Source organism: Camelina sativa, chromosome 12, assembly GCF_030686135.1.
Source record: "Camelina sativa cultivar CO46 ecotype springtype chromosome 12, ASM3068613v1".
NCBI lineage: Eukaryota > Viridiplantae > Streptophyta > Magnoliopsida > Brassicales > Brassicaceae > Camelina > Camelina sativa.
The window spans coordinates 62828-76317 of NC_141891.1; the positions used below are offsets into that span (position 1 = coordinate 62828).

Consider the following 13490-nt stretch of genomic DNA (forward strand, 5'->3'; position numbering starts at 1 on the left):
CTCTCTCTCTATCTCTAACCAGGTAGCTCTAATTCGAATACGACGACGACGGCGACGGCGACAGCTCAAAGGACTCCAACCTACACGCTATTCATCCAATTATCTTGCTGTCCTCACATTTTTATTTCCTTCTTCTTTGATTGATTCTTTCCCAGAAAGAAGAAGAAAGAGTTTGTTCCATCTCATCTCAATTCTCAGATGGGGTTTGAGAACGAAGCTAGCTCCTCCTCTTATACCCTTAAAATACCACCGCCTGCTAGAGAGGACACGCCTCTTCTTGGCAAGGGACCTCCCCTGTCCAGCCAATTCAAGACCTTCGCCAACGTCTTCATCGCTGTCGTCGGCGCTGGGGTTCTTGGTCTTCCCTACGCCTTCAAGCGAACCGGATGGCTCATGGGCGTCCTCCTTCTCGTCTCCGTCTCCGTTTTGACCCATCACTGCATGATGCTCCTTGTCCATACCCGCCGCAAGCTCGACTCTTTCAATGGCGTCTCCAAGTCCTCCTCCTCCAAGATCGGCTCTTTTGGTGACCTTGGATTTGCCGTCTGCGGCTCCTTCGGCAGGATCGTCGTTGACTTATTTATCATCTTATCTCAAGCTGGTTTTTGTGTCGGTTATCTCATCTTCATCGGCACTACTTTAGCCAATCTATTCGATCCTGATTCCCCAACCAGTCTCAGGCATCAGATTACTAGGCTGGGTTCTGATTTCTTTGGCGTCTCCTCCAAGAGTCTCTACATTTGGGCATGCTTCCCCTTTCAGCTGGGTTTGAATTCCATTAAGACCCTCACTCACTTGGCCCCTCTTAGCATTTTCGCCGACGTTATTGATCTTGCCGCTATGGGTGTTGTCATTGTTGAGGATTCCATGATTATACTCAAGCAAAGGCCTGACGTGGTTGCCTTTGGCGGTATGTCTCTCTTCTTGTATGGGATGGGCGTCGCTGTCTATTCTTTCGAAGGTGTTGGAATGGTCTTGCCCCTTGAATCCGAGATGAAGGACAAGGACAAGTTTGGCAAAGTCTTGGCACTCGGCATGGGATTCATCTCTCTCATTTACATTTCCTTCGGTTTCCTAGGCTACTTGGCTTTTGGTGAAGACACCATGGACATAATCACGTCAAACTTGGGTGCAGGCCTTATTAGCACTGTTGTTCAGCTTGGATTGTGCGTCAACCTCTTTTTCACCTTCCCCTTGATGATGAATCCAGTCTTTGAGATAGTGGAGAGGCGTTTCTCTCGTGGGATGTACTCTGCCTGGCTGAGATGGCTACTCGTCTTGGTAGTGACTCTTGTGGCTCTCTTTGTGCCAAACTTTACTGATTTTTTGTCCTTGGTCGGCAGCAGCACTTGCTGTGTGTTAGGGTTTGTGTTGCCTGCGTTGTTCCATTTATTGGTCTTCAAGGAAGAGATGGGGTGGATTCAATGGAGTTCCGACACAGCGATTGTGGGACTCGGTGTGGCTCTTGCTGTGTCTGGAACTTGGAGTTCCCTCAATGAGATCTTCTCGGTCAAAGTGTAAGCGTGAGAGGATTGGAGAAAGTTTTCTACATACTTGTGTCCAATAAATGTGTAAGTGTGCCATTATGTACTGTATATGGGGATTTGCTGTTTTAAAAGTATTGTGATTGTATTTGTATTCTGTCTGATGCTTGGAATGATAGAGATGAGCTCTTCTGTTTTGTGTTTACATACATACATACACAATATATGTGAGAGCTTTGGGTACTCAATGTTAAGGTTGGCAAGCTGATCAAATGCTCTCGTCGTTTTCTATAATTACAAACTGTTGAGTGTGCTCCTTCCATGAATCACCTTCTTCAAGATGCCTCTCGTAGAAGCATACCTCACCATGGGACTTGATGCTGATCGTGGAGATGCTTCTGGTCCCATAACGCCCCTGTATCCAAGAGTGAGTGAGTGATACTGGAATATGAGTCATAGAAAAGAGTGAAAGCAAAAATATATACTCTAAAAGAAGAAAAGATTACAGTTGGTCTGTGCATGTCGACGAAGATGGAGCTGAGTTGGTATTCCGTCTCTGGTGTGTAAACGTGAGGCAGCTCGGTGTCTTGGTCCTTGACAGTATTGGTCATCACCTGCTCCACCATGGTCTTCACGGGGAATTCACTGCTCCGGTTCTCAGCGAGAAGCTGTTGAAAACCCTCTCTCAGCCTCACACACTGCAGAGACAAAAACAAAAAGAGGAGGCGCAATAGGGGAGTCTGCAAGACAGAAATAACAGCAAGAAGAGTTTATACCTTGGGCCAAGGAGAGTCGAGGTTGGCGTTGGAAAGGACATGGATCCCCGGAGAGACTTGAGTCACGAGCTTGTCACCGTGGAGAGGCCGGTTTGTAATGTAAACCATTGATTTGGACAAGACATGAGCGACTACCAGGTTGAAGCCATTGTAAAGAGAAATTTCATCGTGGATATCCTCGGCAAACTCGGCCGGACTCTTACGGCTCTGTTGTTCTCATTACCAAAAAAACAAGAAAACTCCTCCTCTCTCAGTCTGAACATCTCTATCATACAGACAGACAGACAGAAGCAGCATAATAATATATAATATTAGAGTAGACTAGACCATACCTGCAAGTAACGAAGAGGCAGATCTCCACGGGATTTAGCAGCAGGGAAGGATGAGGCTTCCCTGAAATTGGTGAGGAAAGCGATCCGGCCTTGCCTAGTGCAGCCCAGCCACGTCCCGCCGCCAACCAGGTCTCTTCCTCCCAACGTCTCTCCGTCTTCCCACCAACGCAGCGCCTCCGTCGGCCTTGGGCAATATACATAAACATCAAACATCATTACATAAACTTTGAAGCGATTTAAGAGGAGGAGGAGGGGGTTTTATTTCAATCACCACCTGTTGTGATCTTCATCTCTGTTCAGAAATAGAAGGAAAGGGTAAAGCGGATGCGATTGCCAAAGAAACACTGCTATGCACATTCTCTCTTCTCCACCCAGAACCAACGACAACGACCGACGTGACCATCTCTCTCTGCTTTTAAAATATAAAACAACAAAGTCGTCTCTCTTTTTTTTTTGTTCTACTTAAGAAGTGCGTGTGGTTCTTGTTACCACGAAACGGCAACACGTGCACGTTTCTACAAACCTCTCCCTCCCGACTAATTTGCTTTTTTTAATAAGAAAATCTGCGGCGAGCGATTCTTTCTACTTACATTCGCCGGCGGCGATGATGTGGTGATGTCTATCCGTCAGATCCAGATGACGTTCTCGAGATGCTCCGTTCACGCCTTCTTATGCCTGGTACCTACTCTTTGATTTGTTTTCAGTTCCATATGATTCCAAATTTTAAACTAACAAGAGTGTCTCTTGATCAACGATTGGCAGGTATTGCTACATGCTGTTCATGTCGGTGGAGCCATTTCTGAGTCACAAGCACCGTAATGATATTATATCTCTCTCTTCTTCCGGAAGCTCGTCTTTTCTTTTTTTTTTGGCTACACTGTTCTATTTGTTGATTCTTTTTCTTTGTTGCCATGATGCTTCCTTGTGGCAGCCACAGAGAACTTAAAGCTTATCGTCCGCTGCAAGATTGTCGTGGGTGTAATAATCTAGAGGTCTCATTCATTCCCTAGATTCAGTTATCACACTTCTTTGGGGCTCTCTGTCTATAACTATATATATAGCTTGTGATTGATTTTTGGGTATCCACTAAAATGACTTCATTCAGGATGCGCACGCTTCCTCAGCGGCTGCTCTACACTACGATCCAGATCTCAAAGTAAGTAAGGCTCTTCTTTCTCTTAATCATAATACTACATATATCAATGCTTCCTACTTCTAATAGGTTTTTTTGTTACCTCAAGGATGTGAACATAGTTGCCACATACAGTGACCATTATGGCCATATGCGGCTTGGTAGGGTGAAAATGGGGGATCTTTCATCTTCTTGGGTTTTGGAGAATCAAGTTAGCGGCAACAAAAAAGGTTCGCAGGTACCAACACATTTCATGTCTGTTTAAGACTTTGTTTCTTGTTTTTATATGATTTGATCATTAGTTCCGTATATCCATCCTACCTATGCACTAATTCTAGTCTGTGAAGTGATTTCTTACCACTCTTCTTCTCTCATGATCTTCCTTTGTTCTAACCATGTGTGATCTGATTCTGAGTTTCCTCGCAGAGGCTAGAAAGATATTAGAGATTTCTTTTCGTTCCCTTGGATTTATCCTTAAGCTTGCTCATACTATTCCTTCTCTGGTTGATGACATTTTTTTAAAAAAATGAAATTAGCTAGTGATAGCACGGGATTCGTTTCAAAATAATACAAGAATGGAAGACACTGCAAGTCATTCTACAACCAATCAGTCTGATGAAACCGACAATCAGTTTCCACACGTGGAAGTCGCTAACCCAGCAAAACTGAAGCGTCAGGTGATCTGTCAAATAGCCTTCTTTTTGTAACCTCTGTATGCGTTGGTTATAGATGACTGGGACTGTAACAATTTGTATATCTTTCAGATTTTACGTCAGGAAAGGAGAGGTCAACGAACTCGGGAGCTGATACAACAAGAAAAGGAAACTGACGAGCAGATGCAAGAAGCAGCCATTGAGAAGTCTACCAACTTTGAGAACTCAGTCATTGGGAAATACAGCATATGGAGGAGAGACTATGAGAGTCCAAATGCTGATGCTATCTTGAAGCTTATGAGAGACCAGATCATAATGGCAAAAGCATATGCAAATATTGCCAAATCAAAAAATGTAACCAATCTGTACGCATTCTTGATGCAGCAGTATGGAGAAAATCAACGTGTTATAGGGAAAGCAACCTCTGATGCTGACCTTCCTTCAAGGTACTTCTTTACATTCCTCTTGCCAACATGGATTAGTCAGGCAACTTTTATTTGTTGATTTTTTGACATCCCTTTTTTATTTGCTAGCGCTCTTGATCAAGCAAAAGCCATGGGCCACGCCCTCTCTCTTGCAAAAGACGAGTTATATGACTGCCATGAACTTGCAAAAAAATTCCGGGCCATGCTTCAATCCACAGAACGCAATGTAGATGGACTGAAGAAAAAGGGCACCTTCTTAATTCAGCTAGCTGCCAAAACCTTTCCCAAGCCATTGCATTGCCTGAGTCTGCAGTTAGCGGCAGACTATTTTATCCTAGGTTTCAATAAAGAGGATGCAGTCAAAGAGGATGTCAGTCGAAAAAAGTTTGAAGATCCTTCTCTCTATCACTATGCGATATTTTCGGATAATGTTCTGGCCACATCTGTGGTGGTTAATTCCACTGTTTTGAATGCAAAGGAGCCGCAGAAGCATGTGTTCCATATAGTAACTGACAAATTGAACTTTGCTGCAATGAAGATGTGGTTTCGCATCGGTGCTCCTGCCGATGCCACAATTCAAGTTGAAAACATCAATGATTTTAAGTGGCTGAACTCCTCTTATTGCTCTGTTCTACGGCAGCTTGAATCTGCAAGGCTGAAAGAATACTATTTCAAAGCAAATCATCCTTCATCTATCTCTGCTGGCGCAGACAATCTTAAGTACCGCAACCCAAAGTATCTATCAATGCTGAATCATCTCAGGTTCTACCTTCCAGAGGTTTACCCGAAGCTGGACAAGATTCTGTTTTTAGACGATGATATTGTGGTGCAAAAGGACCTGGCACCTCTTTGGGCAGTAGACATGCAAGGAAAAGTGAATGGTGCGGTGGAGACGTGCAAGGAGAGCTTCCACAGATTTGACAAGTACCTCAACTTCTCAAATCCAAAGATCTCAGAGAATTTCGACGCAGGTGCTTGCGGGTGGGCATTTGGGATGAATATGTTTGACCTGAAAGAGTGGAGGAAACGGAACATTACAGGGATATATCACTATTGGCAAGACATGGTAAGGCATATATTTCATGATTGAATTTTGAAGAGACATGTATAGTAAGTAAAAGGCTGTGTGTGTCTATAATAATATCTTGTGGGGTGTGTGTGATTCAGAATGAAGACAGAACACTGTGGAAGCTGGGATCGTTGCCGCCGGGGCTGATAACATTTTACAACCTGACATATGCAATGGAGAGGAGCTGGCACGTACTGGGGCTGGGGTATGACCCGGCGCTGAACCAAACAGCAATAGAGAATGCAGCGGTAGTGCATTACAATGGGAACTATAAGCCATGGCTGGGTTTGGCATTTGCCAAGTACAAAGCATACTGGTCCAAGTACGTTGAGTACGATAATCCATATCTCCGTCGCTGCAACATCAACGAATGAATGAAGAGAGAGGAGGTAGATGAAGCACAGGGGGGAAGTAAAATTGTTTTCAGTATACCAACCATAGCAAGGAAAGGAACCAACAGAGAGGGATGATTTATTACTATCACAGTAGTATGAAATATAGTAGTAACTCTTGTTTTTTTTTTTTTTTTGGTTTTAGCAACTTATTTAACCAAAAAATCATATTTCACCGACCCAAATAAAAAAGCTCATCTTGAACGTGAAATGGGCCTAATATGTATCAGTTTCTTCACATTAATGGGCCTTAGATTGGCCCATCATTGCTGTTACGAGATCTAGAAAAGCATGTCATATGTTTTGCTTCACTAATCGCTTTCCTTCCCATATTTCAGCTTGTGCTTCTCTTTCTACTGATACCTACTGATCCTTCTACATCAATACCATCATTGATACCGCCATTAGAAAACCAGGATAGTAACATTAGTGCTAGTACAGAGACAACTGATACAGATCTTTCTGTTGTTCCTATTGCTAGGCCTAAACGTAACTTGAAAGCACCTAGCTATCTATCCGAGTATCATTGTTCTCTCATCCCTTCTATATCTTCATTACCACCTACAGATCCTACTCTTCCATCTAACCTTCTCGCCTTACCTAAAAAGACAACACCATATCCCCTCTCCTCTGTTTGCACCCTAGATCGATATACTCCTCTTTTTCAGTCTTATATCTTCTCTTATAATCTCGAAACTGAACCAAAAACTTTCCATCAAGCTATGAAATCAGTGAGGTGGATTAATGCAGCAAATGAGGAGTTACATGCTCTTGAGCTTAACAAGACTTTTGTTGTTGAGACGTTACCTGCAGATAAGCATGTGATCGGCTGCAAGTGGGTGTTTACCATCAAATACAATTCTGATGGCTCTGTAGAGCGTTACAAAGCAAGACTTGTGGCACAGAGGTTTACACAACAGGAAGGCATTGATTACTTGGAGACCTTCTCCCCTGTTGCTAAGCTTACGAGTGTTAAGTTGTTATTAGGACTCGCTGCAATCCGAGGATGGAGTCTTACACAGATGGATGTGCCTAATGATTTTCTCCATGGCGACTTGGAAGAAGAGATATATATGAGCTTGCCTCAAGGATATACGCCTCCACCTGGTACTATCCTTCCTCGTACTCATGTGTGTCGTTTACTCAAGTCCTTATATGGATTGAAGCAGGCGTCACGACAGTGATATAAATGTTTATCGTCGGTTTTACTGGGTGCCAACTATGTTCAATCACCGGCTGATAATACTCTTTTTGTTAAAATCTTTGTGACATCACCTGGTGATCTTTCTCTTGTGGCTGTACTTGTATATGTCGATGACATTAGGTCTCATGTACTCTGCTTCGTCTGAACTTTGCTTGAATGCTTTCTCGGATGTAGATTGGACTACCTGCAAGGAGACAAGACGATCAGTGACAGGTTACTGTGTTTACTTAGGCACATCGTTGATTTGTTGGAAGTCTAAGAAGCAGGCTGTCACTAGTAGAAGTAGCACTGAATCTGAATATAGGAGCATGGCACAGGCCACTTGTGAGATTATTTGGTTGCAGCAGCTTCTGAAGGACTTGCATATCAAAGCTACTTGTCCGGCTAAGCTCTTTTGTGATAACAAATCTGCTATGCATATTGCCATGAACCCAGTGTTTCACGAACGGACGAAGTATATCGAGATTGACTGCCATACCGTACGAAATCAGATCAAAGCTGGTAATCTCAAGGCTCTTCACGTCCCTACCGAAGAACAACATGCTGACATTCTTACTAAGCCTGTACATCCAGGTCCCTTTCATGGTTTACTTCAGAAAATGTCCTTGTCAAATCTTTATCTTCCACCTTCTTCGGAGATAAAGATTTGAGGGGGGTGTATTACTATTAGATGTGATGGTTTACTTCGGTTATGTGTATTGGTTAAAACTGGTTATCTTGTTTTATATCTTAGTCAAGTATATAAACTAAGAATTTAATTAGGATTGGTTTAACAGCTTGTAACAAACTTTTATTGGATAAATCTAAAACGGTGTTTCTCACCTTTTCTCTCCTCCGTCGTTCTCATACTTTCCGGTTAACCGGATCTTGTTAATAAATTAATTGTATGGTTTTAATATAGTTCTGTATATGTTTTGCAGCTAGGTCACATAGTTGTATTGAAGAATGAAGAAGAATACTCAAGTGTACTTTATCTCAGAGAGATGGATTGAAGAGTGAAGAAGAAGACTTAAACAGACTGCTTAAGTTAACGATTGAGGAAGAGGGTACTAAGATCTTCTAGTTTTTTTATTCATCCTTGTCTCTCTGTTTGATTTAACGATTTTTTTTGGGTCTCACTCTCTCTCTCTTTGATGCAGGTCTTCTTTTGTGGTTTCTGGTACTAAGAATCTCTCGGTGATGGTTTGATTGTGGAGTATTCTTTTTTGTTTGTCTTCCTAATCTCCCATATTCACTCTCTCTTTTTCAATATAGTGAAACAACTGTTGATATGACCTTTTTGTTTTCCTCTCAGGAGTTGAAAAACCAACGACCATCAATATGGAGGGACGGGTAAGTCATTGGCTTAAGGTAAGTTAACTATGTTCTTCTCTCGTTCTTCTTTTTACATGGATTTTGAGACTTACCTAGTTATCTGATGTTGTGTTCTCTTTCTCGTTTCAGCTGTTTTCGGGTTTAACTTCCTTTTATCTTGTGCTTTGAGAATAATATTTGGTCTCACTTCACTCCTTCTGATTCTTGGATGGCTTTTTTTGTCTTGCAGTTATTGTACGTGAGCTCCCATCATCTGCTTCATTACAAGATTTGAAGGTCTGATTGTCAACTAATGTTTTGCTGCAACTTCTTAGTTTCTACTCTCATATGTTTTTTTTTTTAAAACTAAGAACCTCACTTATAAGAGTTTACCATTGGAGGAGTACAATTTTAATTAACAAACAAAAAGTTCTTATTTTATAAAATTACACTTTTTAATAATTAATACTAAAAAAATAAGAACTGCAAAAATACAAACCTACCAATAAAGATGCTCTAAGGTACAAACAAGTTTTATTTCTTTCTATTAAAATCCAATATTTTTTGTTTTCCCCTTTCTCTCCGTATAAGGGTCAATTAAATTTATTTATTTGCCTGTGGAGATAACTTTTTTACCAAAAAAAAACAAAGAGAGGGCATAATGGGATTTGTACGAGGAAAAAAACCCATTTGTTGTTGTGTTTGTTTTGGATTTAAATAATAAGGGCTTGATTGGAACAACATATACTAGAGCATTAGCATTATGCATCATAAGCATTAAGGTGCATAAGCTGTATGCTCTGATTAATATAACACATTTAGTTGATTGGTATAACAGTGAAGTATTAGATATTATATTTATATTTAATATATAATATTAATTAAATAAATATAATTTAAATGTGTTTCATTTTAAAAAATTAATTATCACTCATTGCTATATAATTTTTTAAAATATATTTTTCATTTTATAAATTTTATTAAATTTTATATATAAATGTGTAATTTAATAAATTTTAAATATATATATTTATAATGTTACGCATTAATTACAAATAATTACTATATATATTATAATTTTTTATAAAATTTATATCTATATTTACATTTTTAATTTCAATAAATTTTAAAAATATATATAATATAACATATTAAACTAAAATAAAACAATAATATATATTATAAATGTTATATCCATATTAATATTTTAATGTATTAAATAAATTATTATATTATTTTAAATAATAACATTAAGTAGTTTCTCATATATATTATATTATAACAAATAAATTTATCTTTTATAAGATTATAATTTTCTATTTTTACAAAATAAATTAATTATTTAAAATTATTTTAATATATATTAATATTTTAGAGTTAAATGCTTGAGAAATGCTTCAAATAATAGCATATAGGAAGATAGCATATGAGAACATCTGCAGCTTCTAAATGGTCTCTTATATGCTTTCCTAATAAATGTTGATTGGATGATAAAATTAAAAAAGCTTCTTCATCCGCTCTTCTAATCAAAGCCTAAGTTGTGGATATGAATAAAAGTGAGGAATTGAATCTTCCAACGTGTCTTATGTTTTTCTAGCCCATGAGACTCTACATAATAGCTCAGTAGTAATTTTATAAGTCCATTACATTGATGTTTGTTCAAAAATAAGATTTACGAAATTTGCCGCGAATGAGTAACTTAAATACCACTTACGTTATTCGAAGCAAAAAGCTATTCACTTTTTTGATGTTTTTGTTCGAACGTTAAATAATGTTAAAGACTAACAAAAATTGTTGCATAAAAACCAAAAAAAAGGAGAGATTATGCTGCGTAAAATACAAATACACTAGTTCTCATAAGAATTGTACTTAATTATTGTATTTTCAAAATAAAATTATGCTAAAAAACAGATTGTTTGACAGAGTTTAACTTTTTTGCAAATTAGTAGAACGTAGTCACGTACAAGAGATAGCTATAAGCACTAAAAAGTCATACAGATATAAAAATATAAGTTATTCTAAAAGAAACTTGCCCACGTATTTGAGATTTTTTCGTCATGATATATAGTTTAGAAAATAAATTATACGTTTTCAGTTAGTTTTTTTAATTGAAAAAGGGTTTAAAAATCGCTTTAAAGCGACGGGTCGGATGTAAAGGATAGAAAAAAACAAGACAAAAAATTCCCCCACGCGCAGTTAAAAATTGTTGAAAATAGAGCAAAATCCCTGGGCTATAGATGGCAGATTTTGGCGCGTGTTGAACCACGCGACATAGAGCACGTAAGGACACTTCATTTTGACCGTTTCCGTGTAGAGCTAAATGTCGGATATAACCTGGCTGCCAGCTAATAAAAACTGCAGTCCGTTTGAGTTTTTGAAGCAGCACATCCCGTCGTTTTTATTTAATCTCCAAATATATTAATCAAGACATTCCACGTAGGCTTTAAAAGGTAAGAAGGCTCCATTTAAACTAGTATAAGGCCCATGTAAACTGATTCTTGTTAAAGTGGGCTCATATAAACGGCCTTAGATTGGCCCATCATTGCTCTCCTCTTAAAAGAAAAGAGAAGAAAACGCAACGGGCACGCTCATCAGAGCATCGATCCGTCGCCATCTCCATTCTCCAGGTAAAAATCCCTCCGATTCTTCTTAATTCATCATGAAGTCTCCAAATTTTTAAAATCCTAGTCTGGGTTTGTGCGCTCGAATGAATCGCTGTCCTTATTTAGCTTCTTGCTTTTTACAGTAGTAAGTAGTAGTAGTAGTTAGTTAGGAGGTCTTCATCGATATGGAACCTTGTGATTCTGCAATTCCCGATTCCGATGGCGGAGCAAAGACTCCATCAAATGATTCACAAAGCAAGAACACACCCGTCCAACAAGATTCGATATCACTTGGGGTAAAGAAACCTCCGACGAACTCTCCTGTGAATCCATTATCTCCGGCCACTAATGTTGCAAGCGGGCGACTTGTATATGTCCGCAGAAGAGTCGAGGTTGACACTTCCAAAGCTGCTGCTGCTGCTGCTACTGCTGCTGCTGCAAGCACAACTCCGCCTAAGGAACCACCAACCGTGGCTGTGGCTGTGGTTAGCTCTTCCCCACAGGGACCGTCCAGCCATAGGTTAGACTGGGAAGAGCGTTACGATCATCTTCAAACGCTTCTTAATAAGCTTAATGAATTCGATCATAACGATCATGTACAGAGTAAGCTACCCCTTCACCATCTTTTTTCTATAATTAAGATAGATAAGATAGATATATATGTCACTCTAATTCGGATCACTTTGCTATATTTATACTGTCAGTGCTTTGGTCACTTCCCTCCTCCGAGCTTAGCAAGCATGCTGTTGAGTTGGAAAAGAGGTCTATTCAGTTCTCTCTCGAGGAAGGTACTCGTTCTCTCTTTCCTACCAACATCAATTGAGACCTGATAGAAAGGGTACTGTTTGGCTCAGAATCAGATTAAGGTTGGTATGACAACTATAGACTACATTAGTCACAGCATATTTAGACCAACAACCCTGCGTGATTGAAAAGAAAGGAAGCCTTTGTTTGTGATATGAAAAGTGAATATGTATGTAACCGTACCTATTATTTACAGTAGAGTTTTGTGCTAGGCTTATAGGTTTGTAACGGTATGTCATAAGAAAGTATTTTGCTATAAAGAATCTGTTGGTGGTCCTCCTGGTGCAGCGAGAGAGATGCAGCGTGTAGCGGCTTTAAACGTGTTAGGACGGTCTGTGAACAGTCTAAAAACTTCATCAAATGACAGAGAGTAAGAGAGAAAGGAAAATGGGAAATGTAAGTGTTGTTTGTTAACCGTAGACCGTACTGTAATCATTTTTTTGTGCTGTTAGACTGATGATAGAGTATGATGTTGTGATTACTTTTCCAGAAGGCAAGAACGCACTGATGTGGATGAACACAAAAGCGAAGAAGAAAGGGAAATTAACAATGAGGGCGAGGGCGAAGAGGCATTGCTACAGTAGTTGTGATACCATGTAAGAGTAGATTTTGTCGGGTGAGTCTATCTTTTAATTTGTCCCCTCCGTAAGAGGAATTCATTATCTGGAATGTACAACAATACCATGTAAGAGATGATCTAAGCCCCACGAGTTATGGGCAGTGGGATTTCAATATTCCTTCAAAACTCCTGAGACAACTGTGGCACGTCACTTGGTATTATTATAAGAAGATCCCATTGTAATTGTATCTCTATTCTCTACACATACAACCGAATACTACCAAGTCCATGCATCTTATTTATTATATGTATCCCTTATATATATAGTATTAATGTATAGGAGATATGAAGAGATTGGGTTTTAAATTGATGATACAGAGAGAGAGAGAGTCAACAAGTTTGGCAATTTATCAACAACAAATTTAAATTATATAGGAGAGTGGAGAGGGAGGCTATTTGACATTTCTGGTCTGTAAGAGAGGAGCATTGGATGTCCATCCCTTTTAATTAATTTACTACTAGTAGTTGTATAATGAATGATCCACTACTAAATACACTAATAACATAACAACAGCAACAACAACAACAACAAAAAAAAACAATGTATACATTTACAATACGTGGACGATTGTGATTAGGTTGTTGACTTCAGCTGTTTCCGCTTAATTTACTAAAGAGCTTCATGATGTCATCCAAATAAAATACACATACTGTACTATATTATTTTTGGTATAATTTAATCAATTAATAAAAACTTTGATGTG

The 13490-nt window shown here is 39.2% G+C and overlaps 3 protein-coding genes, 1 long non-coding RNA gene and 1 pseudogene across 14 annotated transcripts; 4 read left to right on the plus strand and 1 right to left on the minus strand.

Annotated features, from left to right (window-relative positions):
- Nucleotides 1-198: 198 nt before the first annotated feature.
- LOC104729138 (amino acid transporter AVT3C pseudogene) lies at nucleotides 199-1689 on the plus strand (annotated as a pseudogene). Its single transcript, XR_015574739.1, has one exon. The product of XR_015574739.1 is annotated as an amino acid transporter AVT3C pseudogene (transcript).
- Nucleotides 1611-3000, minus strand: LOC104729137 (uncharacterized). The gene is made up of 5 exons (XM_019233860.2): nucleotides 2867-3000; nucleotides 2593-2776; nucleotides 2261-2467; nucleotides 1991-2182; nucleotides 1611-1899 (listed from the first exon to the last, which is right to left on the minus strand). The coding sequence occupies exons 1-5, from the start codon at nucleotides 2947-2949 to the stop codon at nucleotides 1753-1755; spliced, it is 813 nt and encodes a 270-aa protein (XP_019089405.2). The 5' UTR covers nucleotides 2950-3000; the 3' UTR covers nucleotides 1611-1752.
- A 30-nt stretch (nucleotides 3001-3030) lies between these two features.
- On the plus strand, nucleotides 3031-6474 carry LOC104733064 (putative galacturonosyltransferase 3). 8 transcript variants are annotated; one of them, XM_087478726.1, is made up of 9 exons: nucleotides 3031-3270; nucleotides 3355-3407; nucleotides 3524-3584; nucleotides 3698-3748; nucleotides 3834-3962; nucleotides 4261-4401; nucleotides 4489-4823; nucleotides 4911-5868; nucleotides 5970-6474. In XM_087478726.1, exons 1-9 carry the CDS (start codon nucleotides 3208-3210, stop codon nucleotides 6243-6245), a joined length of 2067 nt encoding a protein of 688 aa, XP_087334852.1. In that variant the 5' UTR covers nucleotides 3031-3207; the 3' UTR covers nucleotides 6246-6474. The 8 variants fall into 8 exon arrangements, with proteins under 8 accessions (XP_087334852.1, XP_087334856.1, XP_087334855.1 ...); XM_087478730.1 differs by having other exon boundaries at nucleotides 3051-3270; nucleotides 3834-3954; XM_087478729.1 differs by having other exon boundaries at nucleotides 3080-3270; nucleotides 4265-4401.
- Nucleotides 6475-8605: 2131 nt separating this feature from the next.
- On the plus strand, nucleotides 8606-9057 carry LOC104729140 (uncharacterized). The gene is made up of 3 exons (XR_758231.3): nucleotides 8606-8626; nucleotides 8762-8817; nucleotides 9011-9057. It is a non-coding gene; the product is annotated as an uncharacterized LOC104729140 (long non-coding RNA).
- A 1116-nt stretch (nucleotides 9058-10173) lies between these two features.
- LOC104729141 (uncharacterized) lies at nucleotides 10174-12974 on the plus strand. Of its 3 annotated transcripts, none has more exons than XR_015574740.1 (5): nucleotides 10174-11387; nucleotides 11507-11966; nucleotides 12068-12229; nucleotides 12380-12563; nucleotides 12658-12974. XR_015574740.1 is itself a non-coding variant. In XM_010448034.3 (5 exons), the coding sequence occupies exons 2-4, from the start codon at nucleotides 11549-11551 to the stop codon at nucleotides 12539-12541; spliced, it is 588 nt and encodes a 195-aa protein (XP_010446336.2). In that variant the 5' UTR covers nucleotides 10174-11387; nucleotides 11507-11548; the 3' UTR covers nucleotides 12542-12563; nucleotides 12658-12974. The 3 variants fall into 3 exon arrangements, 1 of the variants encoding a protein (XP_010446336.2); XR_015574741.1 differs by having other exon boundaries at nucleotides 12068-12151; XM_010448034.3 differs by having other exon boundaries at nucleotides 12068-12151; nucleotides 12456-12563.
- The last annotated feature ends 516 nt before the right edge of the window (nucleotides 12975-13490 follow it).

Excerpts from the sequence above, each read along its gene's own strand:
- LOC104729141 (XM_010448034.3), top strand. The coding sequence starts at position 11,549 with ATGGAACCTTGTGATTCTGCAATTCCCGATTCCGATGGCGGAGCAAAG. Across the intron at positions 11,967-12,067 it reads TCATAACGATCATGTACAGA|TGCTTTGGTCACTTCCCTCC; the intron begins GTAAGCTACCCC and ends TTATACTGTCAG. Across the intron at positions 12,152-12,455 it reads TCAGTTCTCTCTCGAGGAAG|CGAGAGAGATGCAGCGTGTA; the intron begins GTACTCGTTCTC and ends CTCCTGGTGCAG.
- LOC104733064 (XM_087478726.1), top strand. The coding sequence starts at position 3,208 with ATGTCTATCCGTCAGATCCAGATGACGTTCTCGAGATGCTCCGTTCAC. Across the intron at positions 3,408-3,523 it reads ATTTCTGAGTCACAAGCACC|CCACAGAGAACTTAAAGCTT; the intron begins GTAATGATATTA and ends TCCTTGTGGCAG. Across the intron at positions 3,963-4,260 it reads GCAACAAAAAAGGTTCGCAG|CTAGTGATAGCACGGGATTC; the intron begins GTACCAACACAT and ends AAATGAAATTAG.
- LOC104729137 (XM_019233860.2), bottom strand. The coding sequence starts at position 2,949 with ATGTGCATAGCAGTGTTTCTTTGGCAATCGCATCCGCTTTACCCTTTC. Across the intron at positions 2,777-2,866 it reads AGAGATGAAGATCACAACAG|GCCGACGGAGGCGCTGCGTT; the intron begins GTGGTGATTGAA and ends ATATTGCCCAAG. Across the intron at positions 2,183-2,260 it reads TCGACTCTCCTTGGCCCAAG|TGTGTGAGGCTGAGAGAGGG; the intron begins GTATAAACTCTT and ends TTGTCTCTGCAG.